This window comes from Lithobates pipiens, unplaced genomic scaffold (genome assembly GCF_037356315.1).
Source record: "Lithobates pipiens isolate NorthernLeopardFrog02 unplaced genomic scaffold, aLitPip1_a1.2 Scaffold_19, whole genome shotgun sequence".
NCBI classification, from domain to species: Eukaryota; Metazoa; Chordata; class Amphibia; order Anura; family Ranidae; genus Lithobates; species Lithobates pipiens.
The window spans coordinates 597,256,090-597,275,203 of record NW_027507764.1 but is presented as its reverse complement, the minus strand read 5'-3'; the positions used below and the strand labels follow the sequence as shown (position 1 = coordinate 597,275,203).

Below are 19,114 nucleotides of genomic sequence, written 5' to 3'. Positions count from 1 at the left end.
TTGGTGGAACATTGTAATGGACGATGTCTGGAGAACGGCTGTAAACGCTCACCTATCCCCTCACCCACGCACACACATACACACACACACACACGTCCTCCGGGTGATGTCAGTGCATCTCAGTGTATAGCAATGATGTCAGAGAAGCCATGGCATATGTCAGGTAGTTGAATGGGAAATGCTGGCAGGCTGACGGGGATGATTGTCATTCATTCGGTGGCCGTGGTTCAATATACATCATGGTGGGATTTTATGGTTTGGATTGTTTTTTTGTTTTTTGTTTTTTTCGTGTAAATAAAGTTTTTATTGTTCATACAAATAGAGCTGTGCAGTGTGTACCTGGCACCCCAGAATCCTGCCATGAATCAAAGTACGGGCAGTGAGTGTGCCGGTCTGTACTCATCCTTGTGTTCAGGAAATGGGTTGTATGGCGGTGGGGGTGGCAGACTGGTTGGTTCCTTCTTTGTACATATACCGGTCATCATGAGACCAGAGAGGGCTGGGAGTGGCCTGTACTTTGCTGCAGAATGTTCTTCTATTGTGTTCTCCAATAACCCTATCCAACGTATCTATTTTATTCTATGTAGGCCACCAATGGTGCCGGAACATTCAGTGACTACTCCTCCTCCGTTCCCTCTACTCCCAGTATAAGCCAACGTGAACTGCGTATCGAGACCATTGCAGCCTCCAGTACACCAACCCCAATACGCAAGCAAAGCAAGCGCCGTTCCAACATCTTTACAGTAAGTACCTTTGTGTGAGATTACCAGAACACCCAGCTTTCCTTCTGGGATTGGGGGGAGGGTGTAACCAAGGACCACAGAGAAGCCTCTCTAGAATCGGGGGGGGGGGGGGGTGTAACTAAGGGCCAGAGTGATCATCTAGAGCAGAGACACCACATCAGAGTAAAAGACTTCTACAGTAGTCTGCAGAGAGAGAGAGACCACACCGCAGAGTAACCGGCATCTAGTCTGGAGAGAGAGACCACACCGGAGAGTAACCGACATCTAGTCTGGAGCGAGAGACCACACCGGAGAGTAACCGACATCTAGTCTGGAGAGAGAGACCACACCGGAGAGTAACCGACATCTAGTCTGGAGAGAGAGACCACACCGGAGAGTAACCGACATCTAGTCTGGAGAGAGAGACCACACCATAGAGTAACCGGAATGTAGTCTGGAAAGAGAGACCACACTAGAGAGTAACCGGCATCTAGTCTGGAGAGAGAGACCACACTAGAGAGTAACCGGAATGTAGTCTGGAAAGAGAGACCACACTAGAGAGTAACCGTAATGTAGTCTGGAGAGAGAGACCACACCGCAGAGTAACCGGCATCTAGTCTGGAGAGAGAGACCACACCGGAGAGTAACCGACATCTAGTCTGGAGAGAGAGACCACACCGCAGAGTAACCGGCATCTAGTCTGGAGAGAGAGACCACACCGGAGAGTAACCGACATCTAGTCTGGAGAGAGAGACCACACCGGAGAGTAACCGACATCTAGTCTGGAGAGAGAGACCACACCGGAGAGTAACCGACATCTAGTCTGGAGAGAGAGACCACACCATAGAGTAACCGGAATGTAGTCTGGAAAGAGAGACCACACTAGAGAGTAACCGGCATCTAGTCTGGAGAGAGAGACCACACTAGAGAGTAACCGGCATCTAGTCTGGAGAGAGAGACCACACTAGAGAGTAACCGGCATCTAGTCTGGAGAGAGAGACCACACTAGAGAGTAACCGGCATCTAGTCTGGAGAGAGAGACCACACCATAGAGTAACCGGAATGTAGTCTGGAAAGAGAGACCACACTAGAGAGTAACCGTAATGTAGTCTGGAAAGAGAGACCACACTAGAGAGTAACCGGCATCTAGTCTGGAGAGAGAGACCACACCACAGAGTAACCGGCATCTAGTCTGGAGAGAGAGACCACACCGTACAGTAACCGGCATCTAGTCTGGAGAGAGAGACCACACCGGAGAGTAACCAGCATCTAGTCTGGAGAGGGAGAGACCACACCGTAGAGTAACCGGCATCTAGTCTGGAGAGAGAGACCACACCGTAGAGTAACTGGCATCTAGTCTGGAGAGAGAGACTACACCATAGAGTAACCGGCATCTAGTCTGGAGAGAGAGACCACACCGTAGAGTAACTGGCATCTAGTCTTGAGAGAGATACCACACCGGACACAGTATAAGGTACCACACTTCTACACCAGGGAGGAGAGAAAACACAGTGGAGAGTAATGAACTTCCAGACCACAGAAAGATAAGTAGTATCGGGGAGTGACACAATTCTAGACCAAAGCGGAGAACCACTCCACAGAGTAACAGACCTTGGTAACCACACTGGAGAAGACCTCACATCTAGGCTGAAGAGAGGAATCACACCAAAGAGTATCCGAAATCCAGACCAAAGAGGAAATAACCACTCAAAGGAGTAACAGAAATCTAGACTCGAGAGGGGAACCACCCCAGAGGGGAACGCACACCTAGATCAGAGAGAGAATCCACACTAGAGAGTAGTGCATGTCTACACTGGAGAGTAACGCGTGTAGACCAGAGAGAGAGAACGCAACTAGACTGAAGAGAGAGGAACTACACTAGAGTGTAACCCACATGAAGACTGAGGAGGAGTCCTGCTGGAGCGTAACAGACATCTAGACACAAGAGAAGAACCACACCAGAGGGTAATACTTCTCTGGATTGGAGAGGAGAACCATACTGCAGAGTAATGTACATCTAGCCCGCAGAGGGAAAGTACACTGGAGCGCATATCTAACTCAGAGAGCGAAAACATACAGAAAAGTAACATAAATCTGAACCAAGCAAATGAAACACCCGGAAGAGTGACCCGTTTCTAGTCCAGAGAGAGGAACCACACTGAAGAGTATCACACATGCAGAACAGAGAGAGGAACCACACTGAAGAGTATCACACATGCAGAACAGAAAGAGGAACCACACCAGAGACTAACACACATCCAGAACAGAGAGAGGAACCACACTGAAGAGTATCACACATGCAGAACAGAAAGAGGAACCACACCAGAGACTAACACACATCCAGAACAGAGAGAGGAACCACACTGAAGAGTAACACACATGCAGAACAGAGAGAGGAACCACACCGGAGACTAACACACATCCAGAACAGAGAGAGGAACCACACTGAAGAGTATCACACATGCAGAACAGAGAGAGGAACCACACTGAAGAGTAACACACATGCAGAACAGAGAGAGGAACCACACCGGAGACTAACACACATCCAGAACAGAGAGAGGAACCACACTGAAGAGTATCACACATCCAGAACAGAGAGAGGAACCACACTGAAGAGTATCACACATGCAGAACAGAGAGAGGAACCACACTGAAGAGTATCACACATGCAGAACAGAGAGAGGAACCACACTGAAGAGTATCACACATGCAGAACAGAGAGAGGAAGCACACTGAAGAGTAACACACATGCAGAACAGAGAGAGGAACCACACTGAAGAGTATCACACATGCAGAACAGAGAGAGGAACCACACTGAAGAGTAACACACATGCAGAACAGAGAGAGGAACCACACTGAAGAGTAACACACATGCAGAACAGAGAGAGGAACCACACTGAAGAGTATCACACATGCAGAACAGAGAGAGGAACCACACTGAAGAGTAACACACATGCAGAACAGAGAGAGGAACCACACTGAAGAGTATCACACATGCAGAACAGAGAGAGGAACCACACTGAAGAGTATCACACATGCAGAACAGAAAGAGGAACCACACCAGAGACTAACACACATCCAGAACAGAGAGAGGAACCACACTGAAGAGTAACACACATGCAGAACAGAGAGAGGAACCACACCGGAGACTAACACACATCCAGAACAGAGAGAGGAACCACACTGAAGAGTATCACACATGCAGAACAGAGAGAGGAACCACACTGAAGAGTATCACACATCCAGAACAGAGAGAGGAACCACACTGAAGAGTATCACACATGCAGAACAGAGAGAGGAACCACACTGAAGAGTATCACACATCCAGAACAGAGAGAGGAACCACACTGAAGAGTATCACACATGCAGAACAGAGAGAGGAACCACACTGAAGAGTATCACACATGCAGAACAGAGAGAGGAACCACACTGAAGAGTATCACACATCCAGAACAGAGAGAGGAACCACACTGAAGAGTATCACACATGCAGAACAGAGAGAGGAACCACACTGAAGAGTATCACACATGCAGAACAGAGAGAGGAACCACACTGAAGAGTAACACACATCCAGAACAGAGAGAGGAACCACACTGAAGAGTATCACACATGCAGAACAGAGAGAGGAACCACACTGAAGAGTATCACACATGCAGAACAGAGAGAGGAACCACACTGAAGAGTAACACACATCCAGAACAGAGAGAGGAACCACACTGAAGAGTAACACACATGCAGAACAGAGAGAGGAACCACACTGAAGAGTAACACACATGCAGAACAGAGAGAGGAACCACACTGAAGAGTATCACACATGCAGAACAGAGAGAGGAACCACACTGAAGAGTAACACACATGCAGAACAGAGAGAGGAACCACACTGAAGAGTATCACACATGCAGAACAGAGAGAGGAACCACACTGAAGAGTATCACACATCCAGAACAGAGAGAGGAACCACACCAGAGACTAACACACATCCAGAACAGAGAGAGGAACCACACTGAAGAGTATCACACATGCAGAACAAAATGAAACGCACTGAAGAGCAACATAAATCCAGACTGGAGATGAACCACACCGGAGAGTAACACGTGTCTAATTCAGAGAGGGACCACACCGGAGAGTAACACGTGTCTAATTCAGAGAGGGACCACGCCGGGGAGTATCATAAATCTTGACTGTAAAGAGGACGCACACCTCGTGATAACACTCCTCGAGACTGGGGAGAAAGAGACACTACTCTGGAACAACAAGCTTGTAGAACGGAGAAAAGAACCTAATCAGAAAACTGGACCCAAGAGAGGAGCTAAATAAGAGAATCTCGTATATCTAGACCGGAAAGAGGAACCACATGAAAAATAATAAACACCTAGGTAGAAGGATCACTTTGGAGAGCATAGAACCCCTTCTAGAAAACGCACTCAAGCCGCTTACAGACGCACGCATTGCACACTCATCACCAAACCTGAGATGGTTGTCCCACAGGAGTGTGACCTGAGAGCCATGAATAGGACATGTAGGCCCCGTTGTAGACGGGTTGTGTTGGGGGAAGTTAGAGCCCTTTTTCTGTAATTGTCTTCATCAGAACTTACGTTTCTTTTCTTTTTGTTCTGTTTTTTTTTATTGTGGCTGTTTTGTGGTGATGTGAACTTTGTACCATCCAAGTAATGCCGATACACAGCAGGCTTTCTGATACCAACTGTTTATTTGTTTCCTTTTTTTTTTATCTTTGTTTTGTGTTCAATAATGGAGGGAAGGGTTGCTCTCCAGTCCTTCTTCCCTTATTGGCCTCATGATTCCCCTTCATATGCTGAGCTAGGACTCTCCTGCCAGGCTCAGCACATCATCAGGAGGGCGGACATCACTAATTAGTATGCTTTATAAGGAGTCCAGCACTGCCTCTGAGAACCAGCCTGGCATGGAAACCCATAACAGTCGGCAAAAACTCTTCCTCCTCTTTTTATGGGTGCTCCACCTTCAGATGACCTAAATAGAATGCTGACTCCCGGCTTCAGTGAAGGGTTTGATCAGCCGGGCAAGCTGCATGGTTGTCTGCCTGAGGACATACTCAGCAGAGACGTGTTTATTAAAGTCGGGGGAAAAAGTCACATAATATCCAATGTTGGGCATAGTCAGAGGGAAGGTTGATTCGATGTGTCCAACCATTACCAGCTACATTTCCTATTTACTAATGATTTAAATTGGAGCCTTGTCCCCCATTCTGTCAGACATATTCGGGTTGGGACCAGTACAGATGTTTTGGCACAATTTACCAGAGAATCAGCTAATGTTAGTTGAAGGGATAATTAGAGCACAGTGAAAGGGGTAATTATATTTGGTGAGAACTGGACTAAACCATAATTCATGTTCAACGGGGGATGGTAATGAGAGCAGAAGGTGAGTGATGGGAAGGCCATGCTAAGACAAATGTCTACGAAACTAAAGAGTCCTAAGTATTGGGGAAGGTGAACTTTAGTTTATATAGGATTGGGGAAATAGTTACATTGGCTGGAATGGGATTGGAGGAAGAGTAACATTGGCTGGGTTGGGATTGGAGGAAGGGTAATGTTGGCTGGGTTGGGATTGGAGGAAGGGTAACGTTGGCTGGGTTGAGATTGGAGGAAGAGTAACATTGGCTGGAATGGGATTGGAGGAAAGGTAACATTGGCTGGGTTGGGATTGGAGGAAGGATAACATTGGCTGGAATGGGATTGGAGGAAGGGTAACGTTGGCTGGGTTGAGATTGGAGGAAGAGTAACATTGGCTGGGTTGGGATTGGAGGAAGGGTAACATTGGCTGGGTTGGGATTGGAGGAAGGGTAACATTGGCTGGGTTGGGATTGGAGGAAGGGTAACATTGGCTGGGTTGGGATTGGAGGAAGAGTAACATTGGCTGGGTTGGGATTGGAGGAAGGATAACATTGGCTGGAATGGGATTGGAGGAAGGGTAACATTGGCTGGGTTGGGATTGGAGGAAGAGTAACATTGGCTGGGTTGGGATTGGAGGAAGGATAACATTGGCTGGAATGGGATTGGAGGAAGGGTAACATTGGCTGGGTTGGGATTGGAGGAAGGGTAACATTGGCTGGAATGGGATTGGAGGAAGGATAACATTGGCTGGGTTGGGATTGGAGGAAGGGTAACATTGGCTGGGATGGGATTGGAGGAAGGGTAACATTGGCGGGGTTGGGATTGGAGGAAGCGTAACATTGGCTGGGTTGGGATTGGAGGAAGGATAACATTGGCTGGGTTGGGATTGGAGGAAGGATAACATTGGCTGGGTTGGGATTGGAGGAAGGGTAACATTGGCGGGGTTGGGATTGGAGGAAGGGTAACATTGGCTGGGATGGGATTGGAGGAAGGGTAACATTGGCTGGGATGGGATTGGAGGAAGGGTAACATTGGCTGGGTTGGGATTGGAGGAAGGGTAACATTGGCTGGGTTGGGATTGGAGGAAGGGTAACATTGGCTGGGATGGGATTGGAGGAAGAGTAACATTGGCTGGGTTGGGATTGGAGGAAGGATAACATTGGCTGGGTTGGGATTGGAGGAAGGGTAACATTGGCTGGGTTGGGATTGGAGGAAGGGTAACATTGGCTGGGTTGGGATTGGAGGAAGGATAACATTGGCTGGAATGGGATTGGAGGAAGGGTAACATTGGCTGGGTTGGGATTGGAGGAAGAGTAACATTGGCTGGGTTGGGATTGGAGGAAGGATAACATTGGCTGGAATGGGATTGGAGGAAGGGTAACATTGGCTGGGTTGGGATTGGAGGAAGGGTAACATTGGCTGGAATGGGATTGGAGGAAGGATAACATTGGCTGGGTTGGGATTGGAGGAAGGGTAACATTGGCTGGGATGGGATTGGAGGAAGGGTAACATTGGCGGGGTTGGGATTGGAGGAAGCGTAACATTGGCTGGGTTGGGATTGGAGGAAGGGTAACATTGGCTGGGTTGGGATTGGAGGAAGGGTAACATTGGCTGGGATGGGATTGGAGGAAGGGTAACATTGGCTGGGTTGGGATTGGAGGAAGGATAACATTGGCTGGGTTGGGATTGGAGGAAGGGTAACATTGGCTGGGTTGGGATTGGAGGAAGGGTAACATTGGCTGGGATGGGATTGGAGGAAGGATAACATTGGCTGGGTTGAGATTGGAGGAAGAGTAACATTGGCTGGGTTGGGATTGGAGGAAGGATAACATTGGCTGGGTTGGGATTGGAGGAAGCGTAACATTGGCGGGGTTGGGATTGGAGGAAGCGTAACATTGGCTGGGTTGGGATTGGAGGAAGGATAACATTGGCTGGGTTGGGATTGGAGGAAGGATAACATTGGCTGGGTTGGGATTGGAGGAAGGGTAACATTGGCTGGGTTGGGATTGGAGGAAGGGTAACATTGGCTGGGTTGGGATTGGAGGAAGGGTAACATTGGCTGGGATGGGATTGGAGGAAGGGTAACATTGGCTGGGTTGGGATTGGAGGAAGGGTAACATTGGCTGGGATGGGATAGGAAGAACTGCGTTTTGGGTGATTTGATGGTGGAGATCCTGTGTAGTTGTGCTCTGTCATCTCTCCCCACCCGCTCCAGACTGTCACAGAACATCTCTGTATGTCCTGGAACAGTTTCTGCCAAATTGTATCTGCTCTAGGGGGTCTTCCATCGTAGTCCCCATCAGAGTGATCCTCATATCAGCCCAAACATGCCGCCCTTCACAATTCTTAATGTTCCCACTAGACAAGTGTACCTGTCCGCTCTCCTCACTCTCCTCTTCTCTCTTCTTTCTTTCTCTCCCTCCTCTCTCAATTCTCTCTCCTCTTCTCTTCCCCTCCCATCTTCTCTCCTCTCCCTTCCCATCTTGTCTCCCATCTTCTCTCCTCTCCCTTCCCATCTTGTCTCCCATCTTCTCTCCTCTCCCTTCCCATCTTGTTTCTCCACCCCCCTTCCCAACTTGTCTCCTCTCCACTCCCCTCCCTTCCCTACTTGTCTCCCCTCCCTTCCCTACTTGTCTCCCCTCCCTTCCCATCTGGTCTCCCTTCCCATCTGGTCTCCTCTCCCTTCCCAACTTGTCTCCCCTCCCCACCCCTCCCTTCCCATCTTGTCTCCCCTCCCCTCCCTTCCGATCTCCCCTCCCCTCCCTTCCCATCTCCCCTCCCTTCCCATCTCCCCTCCCTTCCCATCTCCCCTCCCTTCCCATCTCCCCTCCCTTCCCATCTCCCCTCCCTTCCCAACTTGTCTCCCCTCCCTTCCCAACTTGTCTCCCCTCCCTTCCCATCTTGTCTCCCCTCTTCTCTTCCCTTTCATTCTCTCCCCCCTATTCTATTCTCTTCCTCCCCCTTTCTTTCCTATTCATTCCCATCGTCTCTTCCTCTTTCTCCCCCCCCCCCTTTTTTTTTTCTCGCTCTCTTCTTTTTGCCCCTGATATGGGTATCTCCCGGGTTGGGCTCTGGCAGTGCTGTGATGGATGTTCAGCTCAGTGTTGTGGTTCCCCTCCATCCACCCGCCATCTTCCATCTTCATGGGTTGAATGTTCGTGTCATGGCCATCCCTGTATATATTGATAAGACGATGTTGGCCTGTCATTGGTCACAGTGATGTGTCAATGTGAGAGTCTCCTCTCTCTCTCTCGTCCCTTTTCTGTACTGGAACCTTTCACCTTTTCTAGACTGGGACGTTTCAGAGGCTTCCGCTGGCTCCTCTGCCACCTCCTCAGAGTCGTGTGTCTGTCCTGCGCAAGTATCTGACTGCTCACTCAACCAACTGCCCCTGAGTGGTGGCCTTACACCCCATCTTCCTCCCTCCTGTGGGGTAGAGACTGAACGGAACTATACGGGACATCCCCTCCTCCTCCTCTTCTTCCTCCTCCGTGCCTGGGCAGGCGCCGCTGAGTGCTGGAGACCCTCCGCCCTGCAGCCTGCACGGAGCCACCACACCACCACCACCACCACCTCCTCCTCCTCCTCCTCTTCCCATAGCCTTGGAAAAGACATGGAGACTTGGATGTGGGGGATCCACGTGGGAACCCCCACCCCCACCCCATCTTCTTGACATGCTGCTGTTTCTTCTTCCTGTCTGAATGTAATCCTTGTGCTGTGTATCTCCATGGAAGCACTTTTCTGGAGCCAGCGTTTCTTGCGGATTGTACTTTTCCTGCACCTGCCGCCTGTACATAGAGAGATCGATCGCAGACTCACCGGCCATCTATAATGCTGTTTTGTACTAGATTTCTTCTCTTCATTCTTGAATTCTGTTCTGGTGACAGTCTGTATTCAATAAACGGATTGGAATGGATCTGTCTGCCTGTGTCTGTCCCCTTCATGCATGTGACATTCCATGCTTCTCTCCGAGCAGGATTCCCGCTGCCGCACAGGATAGGAGGGAAAACGCAGGGCCAGTGTGGGTGGGGTGCCGGTGCTCGGCCTGCACCGCTGCCTGTGTGTGTGCCGTCGTCCTTCCTCTCCCCCGAGTATTTGCTGTCCATCTCCTTCCTCTCCCCCAATGTGTGTGCCGTCCTTCACCTTCCTCCCCTCATGCCCCCCCCCCCCCCCCCCCCCGGTGTGTGCCCTTCCTCTCCTCACCCCCCCCCCCGAGTGTGTGCTGTCCTTCACCTTCCTCCCCTTCCCCCAAGTGTGCGTCGTCCTTCACCTTCATCTCCCCCCCCCCTGAATGTCTGTAGTCCTTCTCCCTCTCCCCCACGTGTGTACCGTCCTTTGCCTTCCTCTCCCCTCGAGTGCGTGCCGTCCTACTCCTCCCTCTCCCCCATGTATGTGTGTGTGCTCCGTCGTCCTGCTCCCTCCATGCGTGTGTCATCCTACTCCTTCTCCCCGTGTTTGTGTCGTCCTCCCTCTCCTCTGTGCGTGTGTCGTCCTTCTCCCTCTCCTTCGTGTGTGTGTGTGTCATCCTTCCCCCATTCCCCCGTCTGTGTGTATGTCGTCCTTCTCCCTCTCCCCCGTCTGTGTGTGCGTCATCCTTCTCCCTCTCCCCCCGTGTGTGTGGTCCTTCTCCCTCTCCCCCGTGTGTGTGGTCCTTCTCCCTCTCCCCCGTGTGTGCGTGTCGTCGTCCTTCTCCCTCTCCCCGTGTGTGTGTCGTCGTCCTCCCTCTCCCCCTGTGTGTGTGTGTGTCATCCTCCCCCCTCTCCCCCATGTGTCTGTGTCGTCGTCCTCCCACATCTCCCCCCGTGTGTGTGTCGTCGTCCTCCTCCCTCTCCCCCCGTGTGTGTGTCGTCCTCCTCCCTCTCCCCCCGTGTGTGTGTCGTCCTCCTCCCTCTCCCCCCGTGTGTGTGTCGTCCTCCTCCCTCTCCCCCCGTGTGCGTGTGTTGTCCTCCTCCCTCTCCCCCCGTGTGCGTGTGTTGTCCTCCTCCCTCTCCCCCCGTGTGCGTGTGTTGTCCTCCTCCCTCTCCCCCCGTGTGCGTGTGTTGTCCTCCTTCCTCTCCCCTGTGCGTGTCATCCTCCTTCCTTTCCTCCGTGCATGTGTGCATCCCCTCCAATCCCTTCCCCACTTCCTGTCCTGTGTGCGCGTCCCCCCTATTTCTCCCCACTTCCTGTCCTGTGTGTGTGCGTCCCCCCTATTTCTCCCCACTTCCTGTCCTGTGTGGCGTGGGTGTGCGCACAGCTCCCTCCTGTACCATTGTAATGTGTGGCTGTATCTTGTTCTCTTCCAGTCTCGGAGGGGCGCAGAGGTGGACAGAGAGAAGAGAGCCCCGGATTGTAAATCTGAGAGTGTTGGCAGTGGAAGAGCCATTCCTATCAAACAGGTGGGGTTCCCCCTGAGCGGAGCGTGTGTGCGTGTGTTTGGGGGGGGGGGGAGTAGAGAGGGCAGGTAGCTCCTTGTAACGTTGCGGCGTCAGCCGGAATCCCGCCTGTGTCACCGCACACTCGATGCTTTGTGTTTGTGGGCCGTCATGTTGCTTCGAACATCTGCTTTACCTGTGTGAGAATACTGCTCATAATCTGTGTGGGGGAGGGGAGGGGGGTGGGGGTGGCTGGATTGTGGGGGAAGGGTACACCTTTCATTGCCTGCTGTGGTCTCCATCTATGAACCTATTGATGGGAATTGTCTGTAGCAACCAACCAGATTCTTACTTACAGATAGAAGGCGGGGTCATTGTGCTGAAGGCTGCAGTCAGTACATCTTACACCCAGAACTGAACGGGGCTTCTGAAATGCTGGCTCCATAACTCGGGGTACACGGTCATATCCAGCATTCACCAACAATGAATCGGTCCCAGTATATTCCATAATCCATCACTTCCTCCTGGTGACGCCACAGGAAGTGACGACAGCCGATGTTCTGAACCCGCCTCACATTTCCTGTCTTGGTGACACACTAGGAGAGTCTGGGTGTGACGATGATCCCCAGAACAGGAAGTGAGGGGGAAATCATTCCTACACATACCCTGAGAGTCCTTCCAACCCTTCCCTTAGATGTAGATTCCCTGCAGCGGCCTCTCCCTAATATAAACTAATCCTTCATTGTGATGTCACCAACATATATGGACCTCACTAGCAGCATTCCCTGACGTACCTCGGCTTCCCTTGTCGGCCTTCGGAGAGGCGGCCATGTTGTTTGTGCTGAAGATGGAGCCAATCAAGTCAGAAGACCACAAGTTAGAAGGTAAGGTGAGGGAGAAGCTCCCAGCCAGGCTGCCAGTCCTGGCTTCAGACTCGGTGTGCCTTGTTGATGGACATGTCTGTGCTACCCAGTGTTACACAATTAGCTTTTTCTGGTCCTTCTCCATGACTGAGAATCCGGTTGGTTGTTATGGAACAAGTTTGCCTGCTCTCCCCTCGGACTAATATTCCTGGAAGGTTCCATAGTAGGGAATTATGGGTAACGGGCTCCTGGCACAGATTAGAGCGGCTGAACTTGTCACCAGTCTGTCCAAATACAGGCCACTGGAGATAGCCAGAGAGTGACCCGTCCCATGCCATACTTTGAGCCTCCCCATTGGTCCACGGGGCCACTCATAACATGAAGGGACCAATAGGAAGGATCAAAGGCTTGACTGGACAGAGCCAAGCTCCACCTTTTACAAGCTGGCCAAGGGTGTTCTTCATGGGTGAGGTCTGCCCTGCGAGTGATTGTATCTCACCTAGCATTGAGGTCGGCCCTGCGAGTGATTGTATCTCACCTAGCATTGAGGTCGGCCCTGCGAGTGATTGTATCTCACCTAGCATTGAGGTTGGCCCTGCGAGTGATTGTATCTCACCTAGCATTGAGGTCTCCCCTGTGCGTGGTTGTATCTCACTTAGCATTGAGGTCTGACCTGCGAGTGGTTGTATCTCATCTAGCATTGAAGTCTGACCTGCGAGTGGTTGTATCTCACCTAACATTGAGGTCTGCCCTGCGAGTGGTTGTATCTCACCTAGCATTGAGGTCGGCCCTGCGAGTGGTTGTATCTCACCTAGCATTGAGGTCTCCCCTGTGCGTGGTTGTATCTCACCTAGCATTGAGGTCTCCCCTGTGCGTGGTTGTATCTCACCTAGCATTGAAGTCTGCCCTGCGAGTGGTTGTATCTCACCTAGCATTGAAGTCTGCCCTGCGAGTGGTTGTATCTCACCTAACATTGAGGTCTCCCCTGTGCGTGGTTGTATCTCACCTAGCATTGAGGTCTGCCCTGCGAGTGGTTGTATCTCACCTAGCATTGAGGTCTGCCCTGTGAGAGTGGTTGTATCTCACCTAACATTGAAGTCTGCCCTGCGAGTGGTTGTATCTCATCTAGTATTGAAGTCTGCCCTGCGAGTGGTTGTATCTCACCTAGCATTGAAGTCTGCCCTGCGAGTGGTTGTATCTCACCTAGCATTGAGGTCTGCCCTGCGAGTGGTTGTATCTCACCTAGCATTGAGGTCTCCCCTGTGCGTGGTTGTATCTCACCTAACATTGAAGTCTGCCCTGCGAGTGGTTGTATCTCATCTAGTATTGAAGTCTGCCCTGCGAGTGGTTGTATCTCACCTAGCATTGAAGTCTGCCCTGCGAGTGGTTGTATCTCACCATACTGCTGCCCACTAAATGGCTGGACTCTCCCTGTCAAGCTGAAGGTCATGCTTGTCCATAGAAATAACATAACTCTTCCAATAACTTCCAGTATCCATTGCCAGAGTCACGTGACACCAATGACCTCACTGCTGTCCAGATGCGAATAATGACGTCGCTGGTTATCAAATACGGGGAGCGGCTTCATTGTTTATTGGGTATGAGTGAAGGCGTAGTATATTCAGATACAAGTGATGACATCACAGCTTCCCGAATACTAGTGATGATGTCACTATGATACAAAGTCACTGCGTCCAGATACTAGTGATGACGTCATTTGTTTCTCAATTACAAGTGATGACATCAACACTTCCAGGCACTAGTGACGATGTCATTACTCAGATAAGAGTGATGAGGTCACCGCTTCCCAAGTACGAGCAATTACGTCACAAAAGAGCAGAATTGGAGTTTAAGGTGCAAGAAAAAAACAATGAAGATTTGATATTACAAAAATATATACATTTTATTATATAAACATAATATAAAAAAAAGGAAGAAAATAGTTATAAAAAGGGGGCAACTAGCGCCCTAGGGTCACACTACAAAGGAATGGTTGCCTCTACATGTCTCACCACACTCGTAGCTTCTTCTGGAGCTTTTGTAGGACCTTTTATTCAATACCGCCCTTCAAAATGATGGTCCAATGAGGGGTCTCTGCCCCACAAAATAGGGGGGGGGCCAATAACCCTGCAACCTCACCCTGCTACAGTGGTGTGAAAAAGTGTTTGCCCCCTTCCTCATTTCCTGTTCCTTTGCATGTTTGTCACACTTAAGTGTTTCGGAACATCAAACCAATTTAAACAATAGTCAAGGACAACACAAGTAAACACAAAATGCAATTTGTAAATGAAGGTGTTTATTATTAAAGGTGAAAAAAAATCCAAACCATCATGGCCCTGTGTGAAAAAGTGATTGCCCCCTAAACCTAATAACTGGTTGGGCCACCCTTAGCAGCAACAACTGCAACCAAGCGTTTGCGATAACGTGCAATGAGGCTTTTACAGCGTCCTGGAGGAATTTTGGCCCACTCATCTTTGCAGAATTGTCCTAATTCAGTTACATTAGAGGGTTTTCGAGCATGAACGGCCTTTTTAAGGTCATACCACAACATCTCAATAGGATTCAGGTCAGGACTTTGGCTAGGCCACTCCAAAGTCTTCATTTTGTTTTTCTTCAGCCATTCGGTGGTGGACTTGCTGGTGTGTTTAGGATCATTGTCCTGCTGCAGAACCCAAGTTGGTTTCAGCTTGAGTACACCAACAGATGGTCGGACATTCTCCTTCAGGATCTCTTGGTAGACAGCAGAATTCATAGTTCCTTTTATCACGGCAAGTCCTCCAGGTCCTGAAGCAGCAAAACAGCCCCAGACCATCACACTACCACCACCATATTTTACTGTTGGTATAATGTTCTTTTTATGAAATGCAGTGTTCCTTCTACGCCAGATATACTTGGACACACACCTTCCAAAGAGTTCCACTTTTGTCTCATCGGTCCACAGAATGTTGTCCCAAAAGTCTTGGGGATCATCAAGATGTGTTGTGGAGAAATTGAGACGAGCTTTGATGTTCTTTTTGCTCAGCAGTGGTTTTCTCCTTGGAACTCTGCCATGCAGGCCATTTTTGCCCAGTCTTTTCCTGATGGTGGAGGCATGAACGCTGACCTTAACTGAGGCCAGTGAGGCCTGCAGTTCCTTGGACGTTGTTGTGGGGTCTTTTGTGACCTCTTGGATGAGTCGTCGCTGCGCTCTTGGGGTAATTTTGGGCGCCACTCCTGGGAAGGTTCACCACTGTTCCATGTCTTCGCCATTTGTGGATAATGGCTCTCACTGTGGTTCGCTGGATTCCCAAAGCTTTGGAAATGGCTTTATAACCCTTTCCAGACTGATAGATCTCAATTACTTTCTTTCTCAATTGTTCCTGAATTTCTTTGGGTCTCGGCATGATGTGTAGCTTTTAAGGATCTTCTGGTGGACCTTACTGTGTCAAGCAGCTCCTATTTAAGTGATGCCTTGATTGTGAACAGGTGTGGCAATAATCAGGCCTGGGTGTGGCTAGAGAAATTGAACTCAGGTGTGGATAACCACAGTTATAGTATGTTTTAACAAGGGGGGCAATCACTTTTTCACACAGGGCCATGATGGTTTGGATTTTTTTTCACCTTTAATAATAAACACCTTCATTTACAAATTGCATTTTGTGTTTACTTGTGTTGTCCTTGACTATTGTTTAAATTGGTTTGATGTTCCAAAACACTTAAGTGTGACAAACATGCAAAGGAACAGGAAATGAGGAAGGGGGCAAACACTTTTTCACACCACTGTATGATACGACGTTTACGAATTCATCAACTGAAACTTCTATCCTTTCCGAGACGTGAACTTCATGTGCCGACGGTGGATTTCAGGGGGACTGAAAAGCCATCGGAGCTCTTCCTTGTCTCCGTTTACCGATGTTCCTTATCGTGGGAACCAGGGAAGATCAAAGATGGCCGGTCTATCCCAAGGGATTCACCCTTTTAAACTTGGATTGGAACCTTGCGGGTAACGGGGTGAGTGGCCACGGCGTTTTTTTGAATTATGTTTATGTAACAAAATGTATATATTTTTGGAATATCAATTTTCATACATTTTTTTTATTTATTTTTTGCACCTTAAAACTCCAATTCTGCTCTTTTTGGTATTTTTTTTGAACTCTTGTAAGGGAGGTGGTGCATATAGTGAAGTCTCCAACCCCTAATATTAAATGTAAATACATTAATTACGTCACAACTTCTCCAATACAATTGATGATGTCACCACTTCCCGGATACAAGTGATGACATCACTGGTCCTCGTGACGGTCTGCAGTGTACTGTGATGGCCGTCACACTCCTGAGTTGAGTAAGGAAAAGTGACCCTGAATTCCAGAAGAGTGATGGGAGCCATATCCTTATTGATCCCGGGGAGTCGCAGTATATCCGGCTCCATCCTTCTATGAAATATGGGGGGAGGGGGGGTGGAGACCGAAGATTGCCCGACCTCTGCCTGATCTCATCACCATCTTATACGGGGAGAGGTGTGGGTGATAGGACGCCATAGACGATGTAGCTCCATACCTGAGAGAGAACCAGAATCCTTGCCAGAGTTGGCTTAGCCCAAGGAAGGAATAGAGGACACCGAAGGCCAGGCCCCTCCCCCTCCCTTAGGCACACCCATTCACTATTTATCTGAGTGGAGAAGGGAAAGGAAGCAATCCTCTTTTTAATGAAAGTGGAAGTAAAACCATCAATTTTAAACCGTTTAAAAAAAAAGACATGCCGGGAATGCTAACTGCACATTGGCTGTGCTCTCAACCAAACTGTCAAACCACCCAATGGCTGGTGTCATAACGGATCACATGTGCAGCACCGTGGCAGCTGAAGATTAAACAGAGGCAAAGATGGCAGCTTCCGTGGATGAAAACGATAGGGGAGTTTACTTCCACTTGAAGTCACCAAAACGGACCAGACCGGCACAGAACCACTTTCAGTAGGAGACCACCACTATGGTCTCCCATAGATTATCCTGGAGCCCCTAGATAATAGTGCTCTATATGGGGGTTAGATGTCTTCCCGCTGTGCCGAGCGGCATCACTGAACACCCAACACAGGAACCAGATGAGAGCGACCTTCAGCAGGAGACCACCACCACCACCATGATGGTCTCCCATAGATTATCCCGAGGCTCCCACACCGCAGCCCCTGGATAATCGTGTTCTATATATGAGAAGTCCAGATGTCTTCCCGCTTTGCAGAGGGCCATCACTTAACACCCAACACAGGAACCTTGAAGAGAACCACCATCGGGAGGAGACCACCAGCATGGTCTACCTGCCATCTAAGAACAGACAAATTGTTATGATTAAAATGGTATTTCTATATAGCTGACAAAAGCCAGCTAGAGGTATAACTAACGCAATTACAATACTCACGAAACCCTTTACTTACCATCGGGAGGAGAGCACCACCATGGTCTCCCATAGATTGTCCTGGAGCCCCTGGATAATAGTGCTCTATATGGGGGTTAGATGTCTTCCCACTGTGCCGAGCGGCGTCACTGAACACCCAACACAGGAACCAGATGAAAGCGACCTTCAGCAGGAGACCACCACCACCACCATGATGGTCTCCCATAGATTATCCCGAGGCTCCCACACCGCAGCCCCTGGATAATCGTGTTCTATATATGAGAAGTCCAGATGTCTTCCCGCTTTGCAGAGGGCCATCACTTAACACCCAACACAGGAACCTTGAAGAGAACCACCATCGGGAGGAGACCACCAGCATGGTCTACCTGCCATCTAAGAACAGACAAATTGTTATGATTAAAATGGTATTTCTATATATCTGACAAAACCAGCTAGAGGTATAACTAACGCAATTACAATACTCACGAAACCCTTTACTTACCATCGGGAGGAGACCACCAGCATGGTCTACCTGCCATCTAAGAACAGACAAATGAGGCCGCAAGGGGGAAAGGCCACCAAACCTCGACAGCTGAAGTTTAGTAAATCAAGGCCATTATGAACCATGATCTTCACAGAACAAATGTATGGCCAACCAATTTACAGGATGTCTGAAATGAAATAAGTCGGCATGGACCAAAATCCTGCATCTTGATAAAGAGGGTCCTCCGAGGTACTGAAAATGTGGCCCCTGAGCGCGCATTCATGGTTTAAAAAAGTTTCTGCTCTCTTAAAATGAACTAGATCATTGCACTCACAGCTCTCTTCAGTACATACCCCCCGTTCTTACCCCACCATTCAGTCAGTGCAAGCTTTCTTCCCGTTGGCGCTTACACAGGGCTGAGGTTTCTCCCAGCTACCATGTGATAAGTGTTGGGCCAATCAACCAGTGGCAGCATTGTCACATGCGGCTGAACGAAGTGGACGGGGAGAGAAGGGAAAGGTATGTCTTACAATAAGTAAAATTATTACCGAAAAAGTCAAGAAGGTGCCCCCTTTGTATAGTAATATATAGAGAGAGCGAGTATATCTCTCATACCCCACCAGCCCATTGACTTATTTACCCTTCATAGCCCGTCCAATTCTATATACCCCTCATACCCCCACCAGCCCATAACTCATCAACCTTATATATCATTCCACCAAGAGCCCAGCTCATAAACCCTATATACCCCTCATACCCCCACCAGCCCATAACTCATCAACCTTATACATCATTCCACCAAGAGCCCAGCTCATAAACCCTATATACCCCTCATACCCCACCAGCCCATAGATTTATTTACCCTTCATTACCCACTAGCCCGTCCATCAATTTCATATACCTCACTAGCCCAACCAATCAATTTTATATATTCCTCATACCCCCACCAGCCC

General features: G+C 49.3%; 1 protein-coding gene across 1 annotated transcript in view; it reads left to right on the top strand.

Moving 5' to 3' along the window:
* The window catches only part of AGAP3 (ArfGAP with GTPase domain, ankyrin repeat and PH domain 3), a 140,839-nt gene that overhangs the window by 57,954 nt on the left and 63,771 nt on the right, over positions 1 to 19,114 (top strand). The window contains 2 exon segments of the mRNA XM_077493681.1: positions 588 to 743; positions 11,380 to 11,472. Coding sequence (XP_077349807.1) covers positions 588 to 743; positions 11,380 to 11,472 — 249 coding nt within the window.